This window comes from Balaenoptera borealis, assembly GCF_965194805.1.
Source record: "Balaenoptera borealis genome assembly, chromosome: 10".
NCBI classification, from domain to species: domain Eukaryota; kingdom Metazoa; phylum Chordata; class Mammalia; order Artiodactyla; family Balaenopteridae; genus Balaenoptera; species Balaenoptera borealis.
The window spans coordinates 85440299-85456347 of record NC_138874.1 but is presented as its reverse complement, the minus strand read 5'-3'; the positions used below and the strand labels follow the sequence as shown (position 1 = coordinate 85456347).

The window sequence follows — 16049 nt, the reverse complement described above, 5'->3', positions numbered from 1 at the left end:
TTACAAGAAAGGGGACGAGGGATATTTCTCTGGGAAGAGTCACAATAACCAAGTACACAGAGACATGTGTGGAACATGTGCCAGTTTTATTAATATACAGTGAGAAATAGAACAGTTTAGGGAACTAGGTGCTCAATCTTTTGCTTAGTCCATTCTCTTTTGTACTTAAGGTATGTGAGAAGCCAAATTATAATCACATGGATACTTGATATACTATGGATATACAAGGAATAAGGGGTATTGATTTTATAATTGTAGTGTTAGTAGCTTGGGGACTTGACTGCTTGATCTTTGGATCATGTTTCTTAAAATCAAGTTGAAGAGTCCCATGGGCTATATGGCAGGGTGCCGAGGGTACACAAACCCAGGATAAACTTGACACATTTTCCTAGGGTACCAGAGGTTTGGGGGATAAGAAGTTAAATAACCGAATTAGTCATTTAAAATAATATCTTTACACTAAAACACACCGATATATTATTAATTTGGATGCAAAAAATTACATGAATTTTTTAAAAAGCATGAAGCTTCAAAGAACTTTTGAGCTTGACATGGGCAGCTTCAGGCTTGGGGTGAGCAATATAGCAGCGGAGTCAGGAGCAGAGGCTTGGGGATTGACACAGGAGGATTTTAAGACCCAGGCTCTGCCACTTATTAGCTACATGACCTTGGACAAGTCATTTAACTTCTCCAAGCCTCTGTGTCCTCAACAATGAAGTGAAGACAATAAACAGCCTTCCCCACAGCATTGCAAGATTCAGTGAGCCAGAGCACAAAAAGCAGTTAGGACAGTAGCTGACACTAGAAGGACAAAATAAAGGGTAGTGGTTATTGTTGCTATGCTTATAGCTATGCCTCAGACTCTCCTCAGCTATTAGGGGTCCTTTAGGGAGAAAAGCTGGGAACTCCCCATCTTGGTGCATCCCATCTCTACAATGGGAACACATCTGCCACAGCCACCGTCCTTTCCTGCTTCTGAGGCTGGCCAGTCCTCCTGATTGGTGTGTTACACCCTTAGAAATGTTCTTAGTGCATCTAGGGAAGTTATGGCTGAATGCAGCTGGCCCAGGGATAAAGTCTGTGTATTTAGGCAGCACTGCACAGCTCTGTTCTTCCCTTCTTTGAGACCTCAGGAGGCTCTCTCATTTCTAGGTGCTTGGGCAGTATCTTGCTGTAGCCCAGGTGTACTGATTACACAATGTGTATATATGTCATGTTTGCATGTCATTTTGACCATTTTGAGGGCTTGACAATATTTGATGTTTCCTTGTTTTGACTGTGATTGTACATGGCTACTGCTCAATAACTATTGATTAATAGATTGAAAGAAATAAAACTAAAATATATTCAGTGTTGTCACCACCTTCTATACTCTCACATCCAGCTCTTGCTACATGAGAGGGGAGGAGATAGGAGAAGGGCATACATACCTCCAAATCCCCAAATCAAGAAACAATCCTTTCGGACTTCCCTGGCGGTCCAGTAGTTAAGACTCCGAGCTTCCACTCCAGGGACACGGGTTTGATCCCTGGTCGGAGAAGATCCTGCATGCCATATGGCGCAGCCAGTAATAACAATAATAATAATAATAATAAGTAAAAAGAAAAAAGAAAGAAAGAAAGAAAAAACAATCCTTTCACCACAGTGACAAACACCACAGTGTTTCCCTGTCCTGTCTTCTACCCCAGCTAGGTAGGAGATGTGAGGTATTGGAAAGGTCAAGGTCTTTGGGATAAGACAGACTTAGGACAGTGGCTCAGTTCCATCACTTACTAGTGAGGGCACTGGGATTTACCAGGTAGGTGACCCCCTTCAACCTCTTTGAACTTTAATTTCCCAATCAACCCATCTCCCAGAGTTGGCAAGGACTGAATGAGACAAAGATCAAGAAGCTCTTGTCCTGGATGGGACATGTTTAATAAATATTACTTTCCATGTAAAAATAATTTTGGGGACTTCCTTGGTGGTCCAGTGGTTAAGAATCTGCCTTCCAATGCAGGGGACGCGGGTTCAATCCCTGGTTGGGGAACCAAGATCCCACATGCCGCGGGGCAACTAAGCCCTCGCGCCACAACTACTGAGCCCGTGCGCTCTGGAGCCCGTGTGCCACAACTAGGGAGATAAGTCTGCGTGCCACAACAAAAGATCCCGCGTGCCGCAACTAAGACCCAACACAGCCAAAATAAATAAATAAATATTAAAAAAATTTTTTTTAATTAAAAAAAATAATTTTGGTGCTGTGGAAAGGCAGATATTTGGGTCACGGCTGGGCAATGTTTTGGGGAATCTTAGGGAAAATTCAGATTTTCCTTTTGTATTTTCTTCAGTCATGGAGTAAGTGGGAATTTAAGTCTGATTTGTAAGCTAGATAAGGGAAAGAGGAGAAAGTAAAAGGAAGTCAGTGATGGTGAGCCAGGTGATAAATCAGATTAAAACAATAAACATTTCTCTGTGTCTGTCTGTCTGTCTGTATATATATCTCTATTTCTCTCTTTCATCCCCTCCCTTCTTTTCTGTCAAGTCATCTTATTGTTTTTGTTCTACCAGTTTTATTTTCTGTTTTATTTTTGGACTAGGTTATATATCCACATAGCTCAAAATTCAAAAGGTATAAAATGGGATGCAGTGAAAAGTCTCCTTTCCACCCTGTTCTTCAGCCGCCAAATTCTCCCTAAAGGCAACCAATGTCACCAGATTCTTGTGTATCTTCCTGGAATATTGTTTACCCTCTTTTTATACAATCGATCACATACTCTGCTACTATCTGAATCTTGCTTTTTTCACTTAATCTTGAAGATTATCCCACATCCATGCATGCAAAGCTCCCTTGCTCTCTCTTAATTTACTTTTTTTTTTTTAACATCTTTATTGGAGTATAATTGCTTTACAATGGTGTGGCTTAACTTACTTTTAATGCCATTGTATTTTGTGTTATGTACCATTACTTGTTTAACCAGTACCCTACTGAGGAACATTCAGGCTAGTTCCGTTTTTTGCTATTAAGTAATGTTGTAATAAATAATCTTGTATATGTCATTTTGCAGTAAGCAAGTATATCTATAAGACAAATTCCTGAAATGGAATTTCTGGGTGAAAAAATATGTGCATCTGTAAATTAATCGATGTTGTCAAATTGCCCTTCATAGAAGTTGTATCAACGCATGTGCTACCCTACAGAGTAGCAAAGTCTTCTGAGTTTTCTAAAGTACACATACAAAGGAACCAAGGCACATACATAGGAAGTAATGGAGACAATTTGATATGACCCAATGACCATGGGCTAATTGGATTCTCATTGTTCCTTTGCTCTCTCTCGGGTACATAATCTGGACTTCTTATATAGATTTAGAGTTATTTAACTTCACAATTCTAAAATTAAACTCCACATTAAAGGGGCTTCTAATTTACAAACTGATATTTAGCTGCATTTCAGACTGTCAGAACCTCATGAAATAGAAGGGATGAGTTTAATCTTTGTTTTTTAAGTTTTCAAATTTGATACCTCTATGAAACCTATGGCTCAGAAAGCTTTTGGTCTTGCACCCCTTCACTCCCTTAAACATTTCTGAGACTGGACTCCAAAGAGCTTCTGGTTCATGTGGGATATATATATTTTACAATATTTAAAAGCAAAACTAAAAAGTTTCCATTTGTTTATTTAAAATGATTCCATTATAACATAAATAACATAAATAACTTTTCTTATGAAAAGTTAACTATTTTTTTAAATTAGTGATAAAAATAGCATTGTTTCATAGTGTTGCAAATCTGGCTTAGGAGGTGATAGCTGGCATAGCGCCTTGTGGAACACAGTGGAACCTTTTCTTGTGGACTGGACTTCTATGGTATAACATTTTCTGCCCTACCTTGACACCAGATATGTCTGCTCCTTACCCTCCTGCTATAAATCCTCACCCACAATTTCCAGGAAATGATGGGCAGTGTCAAGATTCATGGGTTCTTTGTGAACTGGTTTTCCTAATCTGGTGTTCAAATAGGCTAAAACTTGACTGGGTCTTTGTGGATCACAGAGGGTCCCTCTTGCAGAACTCTAAGTGAGTATGGTAGCTGTATTAGATTTGATGTAAGGGACCAAAGGGGTCATATAGTAGTGTGTTTGGGGTAATGCCCAGGCTTCACGTGCCCATCCTACACTGTAATTACCAAATCATCATGCCCAGTACTGACCATGCCTCCATACACCTAGATCAGAGGCCAGCATGTTATCAAAGAGATCGGGCTCTCTTCCTACTGGATTACCCTCAGTAGACTAATTATGCTTATTGGGTGAAAAGATAAGAGGCTAGAAGAGCCATGCTGAGTTTGAAGAATACTGCATGTGAAACACACAGAGAATCAGGCTCACCCCCCTAGTCAGAGCCAAGTGCGATACTCACAGAGCTAAAGCCAGAACTGGAAAGATGGTGACACCTATGGGTAAGATAAAAAGACTGGTGACCATTGGCAGCCCTACATGGGCAGATCAACCAGGAAATTAGAGCTGTCCAACAGTAGAATTCTGTGTCAGCAGGAGGGAGCCAGATGAGGTTTGTAAGCCAGAAAACTGTTCATACCATTCCTGGTGAGACTGCTCAGGGGGAAGGACCCTGGGCTAGGCATCATTTTGAAGAGGAAGTGAATGCTCAACTCTACCATAGTAACCACAGTTCAATACTTAAGTGTTTTTGTCCTCCTTTGTGGTCTACAAGTCCTTCTATGACACTTCTTTGTAACATGGGTTGGGGCAAGTAATATTTTTCTCTTTAATAATTGAAGCAAATGAGGAAAACAGGCTCAAGGACACTAAGTGGAAGGGCCTAGCTGGAAAGTGATTACACCACACCCAGATCTTCAGACAGCTAATCCAGTGCTTTATCCGTTCTTCCAAGGTGGACTAGTATGGGTGGGAGAAGCTGGAGACAGTGGAAGAAACAGAAGCTCAGCTGAGCCATTGGAGGCTAAGAGGCTTTAGAAGGCAAAGAAGAGAGGGCAAAGAAAGCAGGCGAAACACAAAGGAAGGGATCTCTTGGCAAATGTGGGAGTTGGTGGGGAGACTGACCCGAGTATCGAATTTGTATTGGGACACAAGAAATCAAGTTGGAAAAGTAAGAATAGGGTCAGATGAATAATTTGGATGTGATGTGGTGCATAAGAAGGCATTGCTATGGCTACATGAGAACCAGAGCAACAGTGAAAGCAGGGCCTTAGGAAGATTAGTCTGGCAGTGGAACAAGGATCTGAGTGGAAGAAAGAGTCTAGAAGCAGATAAGCAGGATACTGTTGTGGTGATTCAGGTGTGAGGTCATAAGTCTCGGACCAAGATGGCAGCAGTGGAAAGGTGGGGAAAGAAGAATTCACAAGACAATAAGAAGACAGACACTCCATGACTTAGTAACAGATTAGCTATAGGAACAAAAGTTGCTCCAAGCTCTGAGGATCTAGAAAAATAAAGGCCTCACTGGAACATAAGATTAGGACCTTTATTTTTGAGACATCAGATTTAATGTAACAGTATCAGAGAGACAGATAAACAATTCGAAACTTATTACATCACAACTGAATGGCCAGAAGTCAATCTCTTTAAGAAGTACATTTTGAAGCACATGGATGAAAAAAGAAATAAGGTATATTAGCTAGCACATATGCTATAATCATAAAAACCAAAATATAGTTTTCTTTCATATTAATTTTATTAGTAATTATAAAATAAAACCAGTTTATGAAAATAGTTCCCTTTTCAAGATATAGGAACTACAGTCTTTGCAAAATATACGCACCCATAATTGTTACAATACATATCCTTATATATACCTTGGACATTATAAAAGTATTTAAGAGTCACACCCTGTAAAAGTTGGGAGAAGACACATTTTCTCCAACTTTGGTCATATATTGTGACATTCAAGCACTTAAACCACACTGTTGAAATAAAACATGTCTCTAGTGTACAGGCCCAAAGGGATTTAATTTTCAAGGTCCCATAGGTTCTTTTGTTGTGCAAGGTAAAGAACCAGGAGAGGGTTCCCTGAGAGTTCATTTACCTTATATAGCTCAAGCAGTGGTTTACTTTCCATGCTTAATCATGGAACTAAAGGAGGGATAAATACGGCCATGGAAACCCATCTTGGGCAGGGCCCCTTAGCATCCCTAAACATGGAGCATGTCTCCTACAAGAGGATGTCTAACCCTTGAGCCCTAAGACGCTCTAATTCTATAATTATCTAACATACTTGCAAAATGATGCTTTTGCAAATCTAAACTCTAATATTGCAGATTAGGCTAAAGTTATAAAGATAGTGTGACTTTCCTAAATAGACTTCATTTAGGATTTGTCTGGTGGGAAGCACTTGGGAAGATCAGCAAGCCAAAAATTTCCTCTTGGAACTACTGGAAAAGATCCTTTTCTCACCAAGGCATAAACCTCAGAAGCCCAAGTTCTTTCTTACTTTGGAAGAATTGTGATGAAACAGTGGGAAAGAGCCTATAATCTTTCAAATCTGTAGGCTTAAGATAAGAGCTCTGACACAGTAAGAGCTGGAGACCATTATAGCCTCACCAGTAAAGGGTTCACTGTGACAAAGAGCCATCTGCGTGTACTCTCTACTTCCTGATTAACCTCCCAAGTTTTCCTAAATATTACATTCTCTCTTTAACTGCAGAATACTGGCCTGATGAAGTTCCAGACATAAAATGTGTTGTTTGAATTCATGATGTTAGTATCATGGTGCAGAACTGACACTTAATATCATACTGATATACTAGAATTTAACAGTGATTTTTTTTTTCCTATTGAAGAAACTACAAAAATCAATCGACCATGGATTCACAGGTCTTTACATTTACTATATAACATGAAGCATTATTATATATAATTCCATAAGGGAAAAAGACTACAAAAATAAGTTTACTAGGATTACTGTATTTTAAAAAGTAATTTTAAAAAAATATACTCCAAAATCCCCTAAGTATTTGGTTTAGAAGGTAAGAGAGGTATCTTAATAGGGTGAACCATAAGGAACTATGGTTTTTATAAGTTAAAAAGGTAAAATCTCATCAATTTCTTATGGTTCAACCTAATAAAGCCCTGAGAAAATTTTATTTGGCATCACACCATAAATTCAAAGAGAATTTATAGAAAATCACATTTCTAGTATAGGGAAAACACTTGAGGATGGAAATGTGCACACTGGCCATGCCAAGATTTCTTTCTTAAGATTTTTAAACACCTTAACTTAGAAAGTTAACAAAAATTTAGTGCAGTTTCAAAAAAACAGAGGACAATTAGACTTACAGAATGTAGCTACAGATGATAATGCCACTAAAACAGAAAACTATTAGCCAAATTTGGTGATTTAAAGATTTTTTTTTAAGTTTATGTATAAAAATTTCAGCATTAAAGTGAAAAGGCACAAATATGGGTTAAAAGAATGACAATAATTTATAAAAGCCTTGAAAATAAGGCTAATTCATTTGTTTTATTAATACCATTAAGTAGGCACCTACTCCAGGTTTCAGCTTTGGCCTCCTGAATGGGATTACATTTCAAATGAATTCTCAACACAACACTAATTATACAGCAGCATTATTATCAATAAGTTTCTTAGCCTCTACACTGCTAAAAGAGAATCTAAAATTTCCTCCCACCTATATCCCATCAGTACCAAAAATACACTTTTAAAAATTACATATATTTATACTTGAGTCATAAAAAATTGTGCAGTTTTTCTTCAACTAATGATGTGTTCTCTTACCAAATGCCACCCCAACAACCAAAGCCAAAAAATAACTGACACACACAAAAAATAATAATTGCTACACCCAACTGACTGGCTATCCTCAACTAATTAAAGACGTACCATATTCAAAAATGGTACCTTAACTATGAAATGTATTGAATATAGTCAATGAAGTAAATGCAGATTTTCCAGGTGTGTATGCGGGTGGTATGTCTCAACTGGGTGATGGTGTACTTTAAAGAAATACACATTTCAGCAGTGATGCTTTATTTGGAGCTCTGGTACCATTTACGAACGGCTGCTCCAATGCTACTGGCTACTACGCATAAGGAGCCACCCACGGTCCACCACGACGGCACATCAGGAAAGAAAATAATCTGAAAGATAAAAGCAAAGACTACATCCATAGTCTTCATTAATGCTACTAGCCCTGCTTTTTCTATTTGAATGGCTTTTGCGAGAAACACCTGACCTCCCAAACCAAACAGCCCAATTAGTATGAGAAATAGCCTGTCCAACCCACAGTGCGGCAGACTCCATTCTCCTAATATAGAAAGGGCAATGACACACTCGGTAAGGCCAGCGACTACATAATACCAAATGCTCAACACGTAGTCCACAGATGTCCCTATTTTCCTTAGGATAACTAAAGTCACGGCAGCAAACACAGCGTGTACAAGTGCTGCGAAAGCACCCTTCAGGTGAACTGAATAGTCTTTATCCGTCTCCACGACTTCGGAACCAAACAGAAATGGCGGCCTCACGATAAGGATCACTCCGGTGATTGTGAATGCGGTGAAGACAGCGTCCCAAGGGCTATACTTTTCCTTGAGAAATATGCAAGCAATTATAGACGTAAACACTGGACAGCTAAATGAGATAACCGTGGCATCAGCGAGGGATGTTGACTGGTAGGCGTAGTATAAAAGGATCATGGCACTAGAACCAAGGACTCCTCTGAGAAGGAGGAAGATTCGTTGACCTTTGGGGCCTATAAACCCAGTTCTGTAAATTCAAAGGAAGGAATGCGTATTAAATGAACTCGGTATTGGTTTTCAAGTTACATTTTTAAATTAAGCATTATCTTAAAAGTCCTATCAGAAAACAAGGAAATAGTAAATTAATTATAATGTCTACAACTATTATACACCTTTTAGAAAGTGTTTCCTAAGTATAGCTTATGACATTAAAGTGTTCACAGTAGAAGCAAAAATAGCACAAGAGAAATACATAAATAGTATAATTATAGGTCAGCAAATATAGATAATATTTTCCATAGGTATAGATATATGCCTGCAAAAAAGACAAAAAGGAAAATACACTGAAATGTTCATCATGGTTATACCTTAACAGGTGGACTCATAGGTAATTTTCCTTTCTATTTATTTTCCCCAAATTTTCTATAATGAAAAGTGTTATTTTTATAATAAATACAATTTCATTATTTAGCTGCCCTGTATAAGAAAACTTGGGAATGCGAGTGTGCGTTCTCAATCTTAGTGAGTTTTTCTGTTACAGCTGAAAGCAATGCTAAAATTTATTTCAGCCATTGAATATGAGACAACTTTTCATTGTTCTCCTTAGGAAAAGAGTTAAAATAACACTGGAAAAGAAACTGTAGCATTCGGATAAATATAATAACTGCTGCTCAAATGCTTTACAATTAAATATTTACGAAGCAGAGTACTGTGTAAGTTCCTGGCTAGGTGCGGCTCATTGGTCTGTGCCAGAGCTGGCCTTTTTAGAGCAGTGTCTAGGCTTGATATAGGGACCCCTTGGTCTCTGGAATTAGAAATGAAAGTGTGGTCACCTTTGGTCCATACTTTGAAAAGCTAAGAGTTTTTCATGACAGTGAAACATAAAATGGGTCAAAACAGATTAGTGCCAACAATTTAAGAAAATTCTTCTAAGTGCCTTCCTGCCAATACTTTTACTCCAAAATAGAGAGAATGATTGTGTTAGCATCAGTGGTCTGTTGCCACCTTTAGACATTTCTGAAGTCTTACCATCATTTCCTAAAATATTGTGACTTGTCCACACCTACACGGGAATTTCTGACAATATTTTTGATCTTAGCGGATTTTCACCTTTTTCACCAAAGACTTGGGATAAGGAGTAAAACTATTCTAAGTAAATCTGCACTGAGTTATAGATACAAAGAGACTTTGGTAGCAAGTGACTGAAGCTTTTAATCTGGAGTTTAAGCATCTTTACCCAAAGAGAGAAAGACCCAAATAGCCACCAGGAACCCAAAAGGCGCTCCTCCCAGGCGTCTAAGTACACTGGGGTGTGTAGAGGTTACAACAGTGTGGAGGAGGTATAATTTTCACCTGGGGAGGGTGTGTGTATGGGGTCCATGTGGAAGGGGAAGGGGGGCTGAGTGGGGAGAGAAGAGTAAGGATGGGGACTACAGTTTTCATACAGGGTAGAGGACAAAGGTTATCATTCCCTCCAGTTTACAGATGAGGACACTGAACAAGAAAAGAGCTAAAAAGGCCTTTCTCAAGATCCCCTTTCCCCTTTCCCATGGCACCCTAGTGGGAAGACCTAAATATTATTACTGTAACCTTCTGTCTGCCCTGGTAGGAGAGCAGCCTGTTCTACTTAAAGAAACCTCTGACACTAGGAGACACTACTGTTTCCTCCCGTTTACTTTTTTCTTCCAAATACTAGTTATGCCAAAGGAAAGAGGGAGGGTGGTACAAGATGGGGGGAATTGTACAAGGAAAGCTTTGTTCTCAAAATAGGGGGTGGTAAATAACTGAATCTCTTTCCCCTCCTTTGTTTGGGCATGTGGTTGGTGCTTATGAGAGCATCTTCTGTGGGTGGATCCTTGTGACTTTTCATTAATCTGAGCCAAAGGGTGTAGGGACTGGTAAACTATGAGAGGGATAAAGCAGAGTCTGTAGAGTAGATAATTTAAGCAGGTCAAAAGATTTACAAACATTTATTAATACTTTCTACTTTGCAGGTAAGAAATACTTACTTTCTGTATATTAAGCAAGGGATAATGATTAGCATTTGGAACACACATCGGAATGCACTAATTTCTACAGCGTGGATGTCTTCCACTTTTTTAACAAATAAAGAGCCCACTGAGAAGAGGAACGCAGACAATAATGTGTAAAACAAGCCAAGTCCAGGACAGGGTGCTTTCTTCTCAGCTTCTGAAAAAGATTAAATTCTGGTTAGTCCTTGCTTCCAAGGGTATGTTTTATCACTTTTACTTAGAAATTGAGAAAAATGGAACAATATTAATAGCTAACAGGCTACAAAAATTACCTCCTAAGCATATCCGTTCTCTGGATCTGAACCATTTTCCCCACGAAGAATAAAGAACCATAGACAAAGGGCAACAATTTAAACCTACATTTTAAAAATGCAGTTCACCCTAGAAAATGGATCTCTTTGGCTCACTGAAGACTCATCCCTCACTTCTAAAGTCAAAAAGAAGTAAAAAGCTTGCCAAGATGGTGAAAGAAATCTTTAAGAAATGCTTATCAAGATGGCTAGAGAAAAATGCTTCCAAGTGATATTTTATATCATCTCATTGGTGAACTCAGCTTTATGTAGAAAGTGTTCTTTTCTGGAAAACAGGTCCTAACTGTGTGATATGGCTACTTGTTGATTAGCTGACTTCCCCCACAAGCCTGTAAGCTCCTCCAGGGCTAAGATCTCAGCTGTCCTGTTCAGGCCTGGCCCATGGAAGACCCTGAATAAATATTTGCTGAAGGAAATAATATAAGAAAATTTCGTGGAAAGATGTAGGGTCTAACACCACAGGCAAAAGCATAATCTGAGAAGGCTCTCTGTTTAGTTATTTTGAACAGTTAAGGAGATCTTAAAGTTTTCACGGTTTACGACTTATCTTCCATTTAGAACATAAACTCTTTGAGGCCAGGGGCTAGGTTATCTATCCCTCTGACCTCAAAGTGCTTAAAAATTAAAAAAAACAAAAAACAGAACTGCCATCTAATTCTTGGCTTGATCTGAACCAGGAAACTTCTGCTTTCTCCAGGGCATCAAGTATTCAATCCATTAATGACAGTCTGTAGGAGCAGCCACTGCCTCTGTCTTAAACAGCTGCCTAAGACAGGAGTAGAACCTGCTTTCAATCTCACCCCCATCATTCAGAGGAGAACAAAATGCAACAGGGTAAGCAGAGAACTCCTTAAAAGATAGGCCACAGACTGAGGAATTTTTTTTTTTTTTCTTTTTTGAAACTAACACAAAAACGAGGACAGAATAGGAAGGAAACACAGTACTGGCCCTTGTTAGTTAAGAGCATAGCAGAGGTGAAGGATGTGTAGGCACATGCAATTTGTAGTAAAACAAGGATTATCATTCCAATCTAGGAATTTACAATGGGTTACTCAGCCATAAAACAGTATTGCACAAAGTCTGTTTGTTTTAATGCCCTTTTCTGATAAACACAAACACCAGGTAATACATTTCAACATCCTCATGTTAATTAGATACCTTTGCCCACAAGTGACAAACAATTTGCAAAGTGGGACCAAACTCTGATGATGCACAATCTTCCTGGGGGTACACTACAGCCTTTGTAGTAAAAGATGCCATTCTGGTCAGTGGTCTCCACCTTTTCCTGTTGTAGGTGTACTGCTGAAGAGAATGACTTGGCACTAGCAGTTGTCATGTAATAGGTTATCCATTGTAAGTGCCTGAATCCTCCACGTTCTGTTCTATATCTATGTGCTCAGATACTGTAGGAACCAAACTGCACATACCCACTCAGCCCATGAGAAGGAAGCTTTAGAAGACTTCTAAGTTAAGCAGCACAAAATACATGTATTGGCTCTGGTCAGCCTTAGAGGTCAGTTTCTGAAATTTCAGAATTCAGGTCCAAATAAAATAGTTTTTCTTTCTTTCTATAAATTTATTTATTTTATTTATTTTTTATTTTTGGCTGTGTTGGGTCTTTGTTGATGTGCGCGGGTTTTCTCTAGTTGCGGTGAGCAGGAGCTACTCTTCATTGCGGTGTGCGGGCTTCTCATCGCGGTGGCTTCTCTTGTTGCAGAGCACGGGGTCTAGGCGCACGGGCTTCAGTAGTTGTGGCTCGCGGGCTCTAGATAGAGCGCAGGCTCAGTAGTTGTGGTGCATGGGCTAAGTTGCTCCGCGGCAGGTGGGATCTTCCCGGACCAGGGCTCGAACCCGTGTCCCCTGCATGGGCAGGCGTATTCTTAACCACTGTGCCACCAGGGAAGTCCCAAAATAGTTTTTCTTAAAAGAAACCCAATCCTTACATAGAACCTACACCCTCAGACAGAACAGAATAGGAAGATCGAGGACAGAAAACATCTCCCTGGTCTATATTTCAAGGATCTTCTCCAACCTAAACTTTTAAAATTTTCTCCAGGAATATTTTAACTTAACATGATATTTTAACTCTTTTAAAACTTTAAGTTACAATGTCTAGTTGAACTTGATTATTTGTTATAAGACTGAGGACTGGTGCTCCTCAGGCAAACCTCAGTCTCTTACAGAACAGTAATTTCAATTCTCTCTGTCAAAGGAGATGGACAAGAGAGTAGCATAATCCAGAGAGGCATTTGCCTATGTAATATGCTTCCATGATCATATTCCACTGAAAACATATCTAATAATTTGGCAACTCTAAATAATTCAAGTTAAGTAAGTGGCCACAGTGCGATTTCCTGAGTCAGAAGAAAACTGAAAAGTTGCTCACTTTCTCTATCCTCTGCTTTAAACTGGTGATTCACTACCCAGGTTGGGAATTAGAATCAACTGAGGAACTTTTAAAACTTCAATGCCAGCCCTACCCTAGACCCACTGAAATAGGACCTTGGTCACTGTAAAAAGCTCTACTGGTTTCAGGGCCACTGCTACCCTAAGGAACTCACTCCTTCCAGGGGGATGTGAGGCACAGACTTAAGACAACTTCTTCTCCTTGCTTCAGTCTAAGACCCACACTGTCCCTCAAGAAAATAAACAAATGTCTTAGGATAGCTGTGTGCTGTCTGTGAAGATTATCCAAGAATGTAAGAAAAATGGGTAACAGTTTCAACCTGAACTTGAAAATGAACTTTCCTGAGATAACCAATTGGGTTAAGAGGCTAAAATGATACTGCCACAAAGTTCAATGACCACAGTACAGGGGTTTAAAGTGTTTCTAAGGCAATCCCGTTTTTGGAATATTATCTGGTCACCTTATAGTAATAAGTATTACTAAATCTTATTATTAGCAACTTTCTTTGAAATTAAAAGACCCCTCAAGATTCTTAGGTGCAACTGCTTATGTAGGTTTTGCCACCTTCTGCCTGAAGTATTCCTCTTTGGTTCACAAACAGGGGACTCATTTAAAAGTTTGCAAGGACTAACTCAGCAGTCCATCGTAACAGCATTCAGCCATAGGATGCTAAGGTGAGAAACTGACTTCTTCAAAGCTGCACATCTGGTCAGCTCAGCTGAAGGTAACCCTTACATAAATGATCAGAAGCCTGATACTTTCTCTTAGCATTAAGGACAAAAATGCAGCAAGAACCATCTCCCTGGGGTTTGTCTCTCTATAAAATGTGTGAATTTTCTGACTCTCAAGAAAGTGCAGACAGAAAGCGGGGTCGGCTAAAAGACATAGAAATCCCAGGTCACACTTAAGGGAGGTGATCCAGAGGATGAGGTGGTGCAGACTGTGTAATTTTGTCTTGAATGGAGATCTGCCTATTTCTCTTTTCTTTGAGGAAGCTGCTCCAGGTGGGTGGTGTTCAAGGAGGAATGTGCTTGGGGCTAGGAGAAAGGGCCCTGGGCTGGGTTGCTAGCAAACTGGGATCCTATCCCTGGTGCTGCCCGGACCTGTGAAGTGTCTCATCCACACATGCTAGATCTTCGGAAAAACAAAACAAAACAAAAAAACCCTTCTAAAGCCCTCACCTTCCCAGGCCTCAATTTCATCATTTGTGAAAGGAAGACAATGAACAAGATAAAGGGTTTCTCACACGGGGTCCCTGGCTTTGGAGGCGGGTCCGTGAACCTCTTACCCGTGTTTATAAGACTGTGCCTCTGTCTCATTTTGCATCAGTTCCTACAAATTCCTTGTAACTCAAAAAGGTTAAGAACCAGTAGTTGTCCCACTCAACTCTGCCTTCCCAAGATTCTAAAACTCTGAGACAAACGTTTTTCTAGACTCGATGCTTTTCAACTTCCTCTTCAAGCAACACCGTTTCCATTGAGATCAGTTTTCTTGCTTAGCTTCCTCCTAACCTCGTCCAGCTGCGGGATGGCCTTTCTCGCTGACTCCCCATCTCGGGCAAAGCGCACCGAACGGCAATCTGACTCCATGATCCTGCCCGCAACACTTTTTTGTTTGTTTGTTTGTTTTTTTCCGCAACACTTCAATCACTTTAATTATAGGAACAATTTCAGAATCCTAAATGGGTTCCAAAACAATCAGAAACTTTCTCCGCTCTTCCCGCCGACGGGGGCGCGTGGGCTTCTGCTTTACAGCCCGCACCCCCCGCCCCCAGGTGATAGCGCGAGGGTGTTCACGAGCTCCGAGCAGGGTGGGAAGGGGGGGCGCGGTCCACACGGGGCCCCCGGCCGGCGGCTGCGGGGACCCCCATCGCTGGCGCCCGCCCGGTCCCCCACGGGCGAGACCCGCACCAGGGTCCATGCGCCGCACTCACCCTGCTCCGCGCGCGAGCCGCACGGCAATGAAGGACACTGCCAGCACCCGCCGGGGCCGGGCGTCTCCGCTACCTCGGTGGCCGCCGACTGTTGCCTGGAGCCCGGGGGCGGGATGTCCACCAGCGGCAGCCCGGACTCCAGCCGCTTGGCGGCCCCAGTGTCGTCCACGGGCCGCATCGCCCAGCCGGCGATCTCCCCGCGGCCACCGCGGCGTCTGGCGCCGGCAGCCGCGGCTCCACTGCTCCGCTCTTCCGGCCCGCGGAGGTGGCGGTGCGGCGCATGCGCGCGCGGCCCTTTCGCCTCCCCACCCCCTCCACGGAGAACCGCGCTCGTCCTCTGTTACCCTCTCACCTTCAGGTCCCCGAGGGGAAGGCTGGCCGCCTCCCAGGTCAGGCCCCCCAAGGCGTCCACCCCTCTGCTGCGGTCCGGCTAGACTGGCAGGCGGCTTGGAGTCATCCTTCCCAAGGCACACTAGACCTCTTTCTGTCATTGCGAAGGGAGGCAGGGACCCCCGCGGGTCGTGTAATCTCTTAGGGCGGCCAGTCGGGAGGTTAGGGGAGTGTGCATTTATTTCTCCGTGTGGCGCCGCATTCAGCACCTCTAGGACACCCTGAAGACCTTGCCAAGCACTGTGCCTGTCTTTGAAGGATC

The 16049-nt window shown here is 41.3% G+C and overlaps 1 protein-coding gene across 5 annotated transcripts; it reads right to left on the bottom strand.

Annotated features, from left to right (window-relative positions):
• Positions 1–5466: 5466 nt before the first annotated feature.
• Positions 5467–16043, bottom strand: SLC35G1 (solute carrier family 35 member G1). Of its 5 annotated transcripts, XM_082406412.1 has the most exons (4): positions 15398–15504; positions 12216–12917; positions 10723–10903; positions 5467–8741 (listed from the first exon to the last, which is right to left on the bottom strand). In XM_082406412.1, the coding sequence occupies exons 2-4, from the start codon at positions 12391–12393 to the stop codon at positions 8003–8005; spliced, it is 1098 nt and encodes a 365-aa protein (XP_082262538.1). In that variant the 5' UTR covers positions 12394–12917; positions 15398–15504; the 3' UTR covers positions 5467–8002. The 5 variants fall into 5 exon arrangements, 4 of the variants coding, with proteins under 4 accessions (XP_082262538.1, XP_082262539.1, XP_082262541.1 ...); XM_082406413.1 differs by lacking the exons at positions 12216–12917; positions 15398–15504 and adding an exon at positions 15750–16043; XM_082406415.1 differs by lacking the exon at positions 12216–12917 and having other exon boundaries at positions 15398–15682.
• Positions 16044–16049: the final 6 nt, after the last annotated feature.

Coding starts and splice junctions, on each gene's coding strand:
- SLC35G1 (XM_082406415.1), bottom strand. CDS start 15,575: ATGCGGCCCGTGGACGACACTGGGGCCGCCAAGCGGCTGGAGTCCGGG. Junction 10,904..15,397: donor CGGCTCGCGCGCGGAGCAGG/GTGAGTGCGGCG, acceptor AATCTTTTTCAG/AAGCTGAGAAGAAAGCACCC. Junction 8,742..10,722: donor CCTTGCTTAATATACAGAAA/GTAAGTATTTCT, acceptor TTGAATTTACAG/AACTGGGTTTATAGGCCCCA.